At 39.7% G+C, this 10,677-nt stretch overlaps 2 protein-coding genes across 2 annotated transcripts; both read left to right on the plus strand.

Annotated features, from left to right (window-relative positions):
* The first annotated feature begins 255 nt into the window (after positions 1–255).
* On the plus strand, positions 256–2,460 carry LOC117262117 (claudin-4). Its single transcript, XM_033634824.2, has one exon. The coding sequence runs from the start codon at positions 609–611 to the stop codon at positions 1,278–1,280; it is 672 nt and encodes a 223-aa protein (XP_033490715.1). The 5' UTR covers positions 256–608; the 3' UTR covers positions 1,281–2,460.
* A 4,227-nt stretch (positions 2,461–6,687) lies between these two features.
* On the plus strand, positions 6,688–8,758 carry LOC117261804 (claudin-3). Its single transcript, XM_033634318.2, has one exon. The coding sequence runs from the start codon at positions 6,854–6,856 to the stop codon at positions 7,502–7,504; it is 651 nt and encodes a 216-aa protein (XP_033490209.1). The 5' UTR covers positions 6,688–6,853; the 3' UTR covers positions 7,505–8,758.
* The last annotated feature ends 1,919 nt before the right edge of the window (positions 8,759–10,677 follow it).

The following is a 10,677-nucleotide window of genomic DNA, read 5'->3' on the forward strand; positions in this document are numbered from 1 at the left end:
TCAACCACATAACAAGCTCTGCCTGGCCACTTATTACCTACTGACAGCAGTAAAGCAGACACACCCAGAGCTACCATGGGCAAAAGGTTAAACCATAAAACTACTCTTCATTTGAAAAAGCACACAAACGAGCACCAACACACCCAGGTGGTAAACGAGGCCAATGCCCAGGACTTGCCTGATTGGCTTGGTTTGACGAGTGATGTCACCTCGCAGCAGGGCCTGACCACTTAGTAATAAAACGATACACAGATAAGGGTCATCGACTCCTTAAGAGCAGCAGAACACTGGAAAACAACGTCTGAGCGGACACGTACACACGGCAGAGAGGAGGAAACACACTGACAAGTCGACACTTCTGGAATCAGCAGCAGGTGTGGGAGCTACAGTTTGAGGAGGAGGCGTACTTGGGGGAAAGAGGAGCTGGCAAAGAGGAGGCTTAAGGGCAAAATCCAGAAGGCCATTAGACTTTTGCTGGACAGTAAAAGGGGGAAAGGGAAGGAAAGAGCACAGTGCAAGAGAGAATTCAATAAAAGGGAACCAAGAGGAGTGGAAAGACAAACAAAGGAACTTTTGGGGCGAAGAGTGGACGCCTGTCTGAGTGCACAATGGTGTCTTTGGGACTTGAACTTGTCGGCGTCATTCTGTCAGTGCTCGGCTTGCTGCTGAGTGTGACCAGCTGTGCCTTGCCAATGTGGAGGGTCTCCGCTTTCATTGGCTCCAACATCGTCACAGCTCAGGTGTACTGGGAGGGCCTGTGGATGAACTGTGTGTTCCAGAGCACGGGGCAGATGCAGTGTAAGGTCTACGACTCCATGTTGGCTTTACCTCAGGACCTACAGGCCGCCAGGGCGCTCACCGTCATCTCCATCATCGTGGTGGTGGTGGCTCTCCTCATCTCTACAGTAGGAGCAAAGTGCACCAACTGCATTGAGGAAGAAGGGGTTAAAGCCAAGGTGATGATTGCCTCGGGTGCCTTGTTCATCACAGCAGCTCTGACCCAGCTGGTGCCCGTCTCCTGGTCAGCACACACCATCGTGTATGAGTTCTACAGCCCAATCATCCCCTCGGCTCAGAAGATGGAAATCGGTGCAGCGCTGTATCTGGGCTGGGCTGCTGCGGCTCTGCTGCTGATTGGAGGATTCATCCTCTGTTGCAGTTGCCCACCGCAGGATGAGAAACCACTGAGGTACAGTGTGCACCCCCAGAGCCGTGTAGCATACTCCACCACAGCGAGGTCGAACGCCCCAAGCTCCTACAACAGAAGGGACTACGTGTGAGGGAAGAGGACAGGACTGAGGGGGGAGTAGGAGGAGTTGTGAACTCTAGTTCCACTTGGATCCTGCTTATTTGTGCATTGTCAAGAAATGTGTACAAAAGTGTAGCTACATAATGATTAAACTGGTTTTTAGTGGAGCCAGTTGTTCACTAGAAAATGGTAAAAGAGCCAAACCAATTTGTGGATATTTATGACCATAAATAAGTGTAAATATGGAGACTGGGTTTTATATATTTTTGAGGTTTAAAAGCTCTTTACAGATGTTTGATAGTACTGTTTACAGTTACCATTGGTCTAAAGCCAGTTTAACAAGATGTGACCAAATATGGTAAGAGAAGTTTGAAAATTTGGTCTATGTGGTCAGTTCAACGAGGAGACTTCATCTCATATATATTTATTATTTGTGCTCGTAACATTATGTTGTGAATGTTCCTTCTTGTACTGATCAGTGTGTACATGTATATATATAAAGCAAACAGAGACATTGTTGTGTCTCTAGGGGGGTATTAGCTTTCCTGCTATTATTACAAAATACACACATAGTCACGGACGTTGAACATTGTACAGTCAACCAAAATGGAGCTCAAAGCAAGGTCAACATGGCGGAGTGGACTGTAAAGAGAGGTTATGTAAAATGAACATTTGGTTGGGTGATATGTGTGTGATTTTCTGTCTCTATCACACTTCACATGCAGCATTATGAGGCTGTGTTTCTACAAAGGTTGATGCCTTTATATAACATGACTTTTGTTGTTTAAACATTTAATGTACTTCCAATAATGAGAGTTTACTATATGACTGCAAATGTATTGTTTTGAGATCGACTGAAATGATTAAAAAAACTTAAATAATAAAGTAATAATAATAAAGTAAAAGTAAAGATTTTCACCCTGAAACATTATGTGGGCCGAGTTTATCCTGGTTCAGTTTAAAAATTATTAAGGTCATTGCATGTTTAAATATTAAATATGATGAGGTTTTGCTTCTACATACTGTTGAAATGAAAGTGGTGACTCAAATCAACACAAATTACGATTAACAACAAGATGAAGACAACTTGAGCACATTTTAAAAAGAAAAGAAGTTATTTCATTCGTGTTTGTTTTTACCTTCTTGTTTTGTTTTTTATCTTTGACAAAACCAGCATTAAAAAAAAGATGTTGGCGATGTGAGTGATTTCAGAGTTAGGTGTGACAGATATCTTCTTTTAGGCTCTGATGATATGTTGAGGGCAGTCCCTTCTGTTGGTGTCTGACTCAGTGTCTGAACCACATACCAACTCTTTCCTCGTTTGAATAGTCAAATTATCCCTCTGTCTTCTGGCAGGTGCAGAGCAGCCTTTTTGTTTTGCACCAGGAGCATTACTACACATGACCTATTTCTGCTCCTCTGAACAAACCTCTTCAAGTTTTCAAAACTCCTCTGTGAATATAAAGGACCACACCAATGAACACCTTGTGGTGGAAGAAGTACTTTTACTTAGGTAAAAATAGCAATACTGTATGTATATACAGTATACTCTGTTAGAAGTAAAATAAGAAAAGGTCCTGCATTCAAATTTCTTTTATAAATACAAAAATATTAGAATTAAAATTAAGCTTCCAAAAGCAAAAGTACTCATTATGAAAAAAAAATATTTTATTTTATATTATATTATATTTTACCTTTATTCAATAAGGAAGAAAGACCTGGCAAAAGTAGCAGCCAATCAAACATAGTTCTTGATTAATTTAATTGTACATCCCTTCAATGTTGCAGCTTGTAAAAATGGGACTATTTGTTAATTTCTTTATATACTGCTGGGTAGCTTGTAAATTGGTGACATCATAATTTAAACACATATAGGCGTGTCTTAGTTTTAGCTTTCATTCTTCCACAGTGATACCAACTTACATGGTTTTATATGGAAAAGATATCTTTACTAATTGACAAGAACAGACACTGGCTCTTGTTTTAGCTACGCAAGCAGCTGGTCAACACCGGTCGGTCGGTGTACTGATACAGGTAGCGTAAAGGTTATCGCTGTTATCTTGGTGGTGATGCGTCAGCTGGTGTTGTTACATAAACACAATGAAAGGACAAACAGAGCCTCCCTGTTGTTGAGCCTTAGGGTTTGTTTTTCTTTGATGTTGCTGTGAGAAGTATTTTGGGCTCCATACTCATAACGTAAAGGACATCTGCGAGGACAATTTTCTGTCACATGTAAATGTGTGTTTTACTAAAACATTGGATTAGCCTGTTATTCAAACCTATAAGCAAAGAGCAGTTGTAGCCCCTTGAGATTTGGAGATGAGTGATGTTTCTGAAAAGATAAAAGTTGCCCTGTTGTGTACTCCTCTTGATAATGACATGATAATGACAAATTATATTAGTGACACTTGGCTGTATTTTGTAGCAATCCCAACATATTTAGAGGATAGCGTAAATTGGCACCAAATATTTGGAAAATTAACTGGTACACTCTAAATCAGGGGCATAAACATAGAAAGTGTGGTTGCACTAGGGCTCGTTGAGTGGGGGGGGGGCTGTACAGAGTTGGGAGAAGAGCTCAAAAATACAACTGTGATCAAAGAAGAACCGACATAAAATCAAAAGTTGTGCCATTTGCTTTTTATGCCCTCGAAAATTGCAAATTCATCTACTTAATGTTTTTGGGTTTTTTTTGCTAAATAGTGGCAATCTATGAATAGATGTTTACCCAACATAAACTATATATAAATAAAACTATTCAATTAAATTAATAATTTCTTATTTCCTTTGGTATTTTTGTCTTATACAGATATGCAAACACAGTTACTGTGTAATGTGTGTGTTGATGCAACATAAAGTGTCTATTTGATCATGTAACAAGATGAGAAAAAAAAAAAAAAAATATATATATATATATATATATATATATATATATATATATTAGCATGTTTAGACGCAACATTTGACACTAGGGCACGTCATAATAGCGTGCACTGGAGCCAGTTGAAATTCATACACATTTTTTAAATGCTTGAAGATCCAATCATCATTAAATCACATGCTATGCAGGAGAGAGAATAACAACAAACAGAAAGGTCAAAGTTGTCATGCTGACATTTAAGGTGTGTTGACTGATTCACTGTGTCAACTCATGCATCGAGTAACATGCAAGCAAACATTCCACTTTAAAAGCTGCCAATGGCTGCCGATGGTAGCCTTTGAGTGGCACAATGAATTCAGTTTTTTTTCTTAGTCTATAGCTGCTAAATGTTAACTAGTAACGATGAAAAAGCAGCAAAACATCTTTTATTTTTATAGTTATATTTGACTAATGTATGTAACCTTGCATCCATAGGAACAGTGGTCACAGTCCACTGTAGTCGAGCAAGAGTGACGACTCTCTCTCGACCCATTAACAGACTGCAGTGTTTCATGCTCCACCTTTTAGCATCAGATCAGCGTGCTGGGTACCTCAACAGACGGGTGACAAATAAGCGGGATGTGTTGGAATGTTTTCTGAAGCTTCAACCCATTTTGATCCCTACTGTCTAAAGCCCTATTCGGGCAGGATTAGGTTAACGTGGAGACGTGGGGTAAAGTAATTATTACCAGGGATTTTAGTCCCGTCCGAACGCGACATGTCTGTAATCATTACGGGTAATGTCAGTAAAAATTACGGTTACTTTTACCAGTATTTTTCAAAATAAATTACAACATAGGTAAAACATCTCATTTTTATGTTTATTTTCTTATGTTTAGGCAACAAAAGCAGGTGGTTAGGTTGAGAGAAAAACACCATGGTTTGGCTTAAAATAAGTATGGTTGTTTCTAACATCATGCAGCATCATGTGACATACCTCCCTACCACACATACTAACACATGACTCTGTTATCAAAATAACTCAGTCGACTTTAGTATTACATTGGAAATAAACAGCAGGAACTTGTTTGACTCGTCCACCTCCACTCCCGCCTGCCTTAGGGACTTTCTCGCTCTTTACACTAAGGTGGCCGCCGGCCAGTGCGTTTTCATACTGCGCAAAAGGTGCCTCTGTGTTTCTGTATCTGACACAGAGATCACAAACAAAGCGGCAGTATCTGACAAATTCGTTTGTTGCCTGCTGTGGATTACGACCCCATCACTTACACTGTAAAGTAAATAAACAGTAGGAATAATTACAACATACAAACACTGTTTCAATGCTCATTAGTGTACCTGACTGTTGTTTCCAGGCAGACTTTAAAAATTGTGAAGCTATCCTTTAATTCCAGTTGCTGGCTGCATCATCTAAAGAGTCCCTGAACATGCAAAAATGTGCAATTTGTCTACAGACAAGCTTGCAATTGAACATCAATGCAGAATAATGTTCACAATAACACATTAATAAAGAATTAATATTTACTTTGGTTTACATGGAGCTTTGTACAAGAATATTCCTATTTTCCCTACAACTAGTACAGAATTACATAGATCATTGTAGGAAAATTTGAGGCATCAGTTAAAAAAAATATGCATCTGTTTTATGAAGAAGGTTGTTTCACCTACATTTAACCTATTTACAGTAAATTATAAGGTGTCTCTGAAAGTGTAACTGTACATTTCTCATTCCTTTTCCTTTTTTTGGAACAAAAAAAAAAAATACAAATCCTAATTTTCTGTAAAAATTATAATTTTCTGGCTTGTTTGACCAGTCTTCAACAAGGGTTAAAATACTGCTGCAAGCAACAGTATACATTTCTAATTTTAAACTCAACCACATGTGTCTCCAGGAAATGTTTGGTCAGTGTAAAGAGTCCAACCGATACTGAGAAGATCATGCTGTCTGTATGCTAAAGGTGTTTGAGAACCGGTCTATTATGTTTTCTCTCTGCTCATATTTGCTCTGGGTGCAGTTATTCCGGTTTCCAGACGAGCTTTTGGGATTGTTTTCCCAACACCGAATCCTAACTGTTTAAGAAACCCACACAACTGGAACCAGGAAGCAAGACAAGATCAATAGTATCAGAGCCTACTTGTAGCCTGAGTGTGTGTTTGCACCATTGTGTGTGTGTTTATATTTCCATGCTTACACACAACAAGGTGCCCAAGTAGCCAGAGGCTAGAGCTACCTCTCAGCTCTCCACTGTGGTTAACTACTGCAAAGATGTAAGTCAGTATTTATGTTAAAGGAACCATAGTTGCTGATTTTAAGCCATTTTATCCAGAACTTCCTCTTCCTTTTTCTCAAGAGAGCAGCCATCGCACCAGCAACCAACCCCCACCACCTACAGCCACACCCTCTGAACATCACATCCTCCCTCACCCACCCTGCCTCCAGCTCCCCTCCTCCACTAACTGTGAACAGGTGGTGCTTTTTTTTTTAGGTGAAGACAGCCTCCTGTTGACATCATCACCAGGGGACTCCTCCTTACTCCCCTGAGGTATAAAGGATCAGATGTTTCCGTGGCAGCATCTCATAGCGACATCACACCCTTCCAGGTGCTCACACTTTTCAAGGACGACTGAACAGTAGAGGCAGGTGTTCATTGTGATCTGATAGTTTTGCTGGAAAATCCGTGGACTCACCATTTAAGTTTTGTTCTGTCATCAGACAAAGAGTCAACATGTCGATGGGTATGGAGATCGTGGGCATTGCCCTTGGAGTCATTGGTTTTATCATTGCAATAGTGACATGCGCCCTGCCAATGTGGAGGGTGTCGGCCTTCGTCGGAGCCAACATCATCACAGCTCAGACCATCTGGGAAGGTTTATGGATGAACTGTGTCACCCAGAGCACGGGCCAGATGCAATGCAAGGTCTACGACTCGCTACTGGCCTTGCCTCAGGAGCTACAGGCCTCCAGAGCCATGATGATCATCGCCATCATACTCGGAGTGCTGGGGGTTATGATCTCCATTGTCGGCGCCAAGTGCACCAACTGCATCGATGAGGAGGCAGCCAAAGCCAAAGTGATGATCATCGCTGGAATCTTCTTCCTCCTCGGCGGCCTTTTGGTTCTCATTCCTGTGTCTTGGACGGCCAGCGTCGTCATCAGGGATTTCTACAACCCCATCCTGACCTCCGCGCAGAGGAGGGAGCTGGGAGCGGCTCTCTACATCGGCTGGGCAGGAGCTGCCCTGCTTCTGATTGGTGGGGCAATGCTGTGCAGCAGCTGCCCGCCAAAAGAGAAGCAGTACAAGCCGCCCCGGATGGCCTACTCTGCCCCACGCAGCACCAGTGCAGGTGCAGGATACGACAGGAAAGACTATGTTTGAACAGAAGTCTCCGACAGAGTGATTTGGAATGTAGGATGAAATGAAAATGTTTGTTGCACATTTGTGTTTCTGTGTGTCTGTGTTGAATTTTGCTATCTGAAGCCACAGGGTGAATCCCACAAAAAGACTCCGAGATGAAGATGTTTGTACAAATATTGATCTTTCTGCTTTGCTTTTAGCCGGCATGTTCATTTGCATTATCATAATGTCTTTGCTCTGCTATAATCCAGCAGGTGTGTCTTGTTAAAAAAGGTTCCTATTTTCATTATATGAACATTAGAGCCTGTTTTCCTGTAAAACATAACTTTGATTTTTTTTTTAAATGCTATAAGGACATGTTGTATTTATACCCAAACTATGTCTATGGCATTATGTGAATCTGAAAACACCTGCTTCTTTTGTGTCGCTCTACCATTAGCTGTTGGCGTGCTGGTGTCGTGTTTCACTGAAACTTTCAGAGAAAATACTGTGTGTCACTGACAATGACAAGGAAAAGCCAGCTCTCATTTTACATGGATTTGGTTGTGTGATTGTTCCGTGTGTGTGTGTGTGTGTGTGTGTGTGTGTGTGTGTGTGTGTGTGTTTTGCATGTAATATTTGCTTAGGAGAGTTTCTGCTGAGACTGAAACTAAAGATGGCTCCATGATACGGCCCCAGGAAACAACTCTATCTTCTTCCTCACAGTTTAACTGTTGGACATATAAAAGACTGTTTCGGTTGCCACCCACACCATATGTGTGAGCTTATTTTATATTTATGTAATAAAGTGTATTTGTAATGTATTCTAACACCATATATTCCACTGTGTGTCTGTGTTTTAAATAGATTTGTATTGTGTTTTTTAGTTTTTGGATCTTAGATTTGTATCTTATATCTATCATAAGCAACAGCATGTATGGTCCTTTGTATATCAAACAAAGAGTCAAAGGACATTTTCAGTGTGTGTGTGTGTGTGTGTGTGTAAGAGAGAGAGACAGCCTGAGGGAACATGACTGCAGCTGTTGTAGGATGTTTGTTTCCACATCAGCAGGATGTGTTTTGTGTGTACAAATGAAACATTTTATAAATTTATCTTCCCCTCCTTTTAATAAGATTTTGTGTTCAAGATGTAACAAATTTTATTTTTACTTAAGTGTTGTTCAAACATTGTTAAAAGAGATGATTTCTGACATGCAATGCTTTGTTAAATGTTTTACAGCAATGCTTGAATTTATAATGTGCTGAAGATTTCAATAAAAGTCATATAAAGAATGATGTGCTGGATTGTTATTCTTCATTTTTGCACAAGAAAGATGGTTTAACACTTTTGTAGAGCACTATGAGAATAAAGGAGGCACACCACAAAGTGTGGTGCCTCCAAAACAAACAAGGTTCCATCCAAATCAAATAGTTCAAAAAGCTGAAAGTCAGGTTGGGCTTTGGGAGTTGGGTTTCTTTGTTTAGCTGTTACATCTGAGTTAAATTCATCTCTCTGTTTAGCCAGAGCTAAATAACGCTGAAGTGTGGCAGGTACCGTTAGGCTGCCACATACCTGTCAAAGATGTTTGCCTGTTGGCTATATTAACACTAACAGGCTTTAACACTAAGACAGACTTTGCCAACAATTGTCCCAACACTTTTGACACAAGGTTACAAGATCCAAGAGTAGAGATTTCCTTTTTAACACTAAAACATTTAACAAATGCTTTGGAAAATATAATAATGTTTGATGCTCAGATATCGTTGAGCATCAAACTCTTAATTTCCTGCATTCTGGTGATTTTTTTATGTGCCAATCTGTGCCTTTTCTGCATCCGTTCATGGTGTGAATGGAGGGCAAATCAAGGCAGCTTTACATGTATAGCACATTTCACACACCAGGGCAATTCAAAGTGCTTTACAGAGCAATAAAAAAAAAACATAACAAAGGATACAGATTTACAATAAAAGAATAAAGAGAAAAAAGATATATAAGGTAAATTCAATTCTAAATTATTTATAATTTTTAAAAAATCACCATTAAAATAGCAGACGAGGTCAAAAGATCAAAAAAATAATTTAAGATGATTTAAAATGGAGTTTAATAAAGTTGCAGTGCAGTTAAAATCGCTAAAAGTATTTGAATAATAAAAAAAATACAACGCAGTGCAAGAAATGGATAAATATTTAATTTAATAAAAGGCAGCGACAAACAGACAAGTCTTCAACCTCAATTTAAAAGAAGTGAAAGGCGGGACAGACGTGCACTTTCCTGGGAGTTTATTCCAGATATGTGGCATATGAAAGCTAAATACTGCTCCTTCCTGTTTAGTCTTGACCTTAGGAACACAAAGCAGATCTGTCCCAGAAGACCTGAGAGGTCTAGATGGCTCAGAGTGTAGCAGAAGGTTAGAAATATGAATAATCAATTAAAGCATAATTTTGTCGCACCTCTGTTGGTCAAGGTACAACAGGACAACAGATGTGGTTGAACTGACTGATCAGTATCAATATTATCTATGCTTATGCTGAGTCAGGAAATGATGCAGGGTCCCGTGAGGATTTTGCACCACTGAGTCAACATTTTACAGCCTTATCTGTAGAAAGTAGAACCAAAGGTACTTTATCAGCCTTGTAACATCCCTGCTACACTGAACAGTTCTCTGCTCCAGGTTTTATACCTGTAATCTTAAAGGACAATGACCAAGGTGGATCAGTGAGTGGAAATCAACAGAAAAATGTGACACTCACTGTCCTGTCAGTATTCTTGTCTTTGAGAGGTCAAGTAGTTCCTTACCCACACAAACAACTGGTAAACATCAGGTTTTAGTTTTCAGTTCCTCAAATAAAGAATTTCTCTCTGGACTCATTAGTGCACGCTGGCACAAAACAGTCACTCAAGCAGAAATGCATTATGGAGAAGACAGAGATGCAAATTCCTCTATCAGTATAATCACAGTATAATCTCTGTAGACTAAAGCACAACAAAGTCACAGATCATGGCATGTGTGTTGTGCTAAACAACAAGGTGACTGACAGACAATTTGATCTGACATCAGTTTTAGCCAGTGATAAAATGTTTAAGTCATTTATCCAGCAATAATAGCAAACATTGTTTTGATAAATTTTATTTAACCATAAATTAACAAAAGAAACAAAGATCAAATCAATTCTGAAAATAGTCATTAGTTACAACATTTATTATTGGGGTGTAA

Source organism: Epinephelus lanceolatus, chromosome 11, assembly GCF_041903045.1.
Source record: "Epinephelus lanceolatus isolate andai-2023 chromosome 11, ASM4190304v1, whole genome shotgun sequence".
NCBI classification, from domain to species: domain Eukaryota; kingdom Metazoa; phylum Chordata; class Actinopteri; order Perciformes; family Serranidae; genus Epinephelus; species Epinephelus lanceolatus.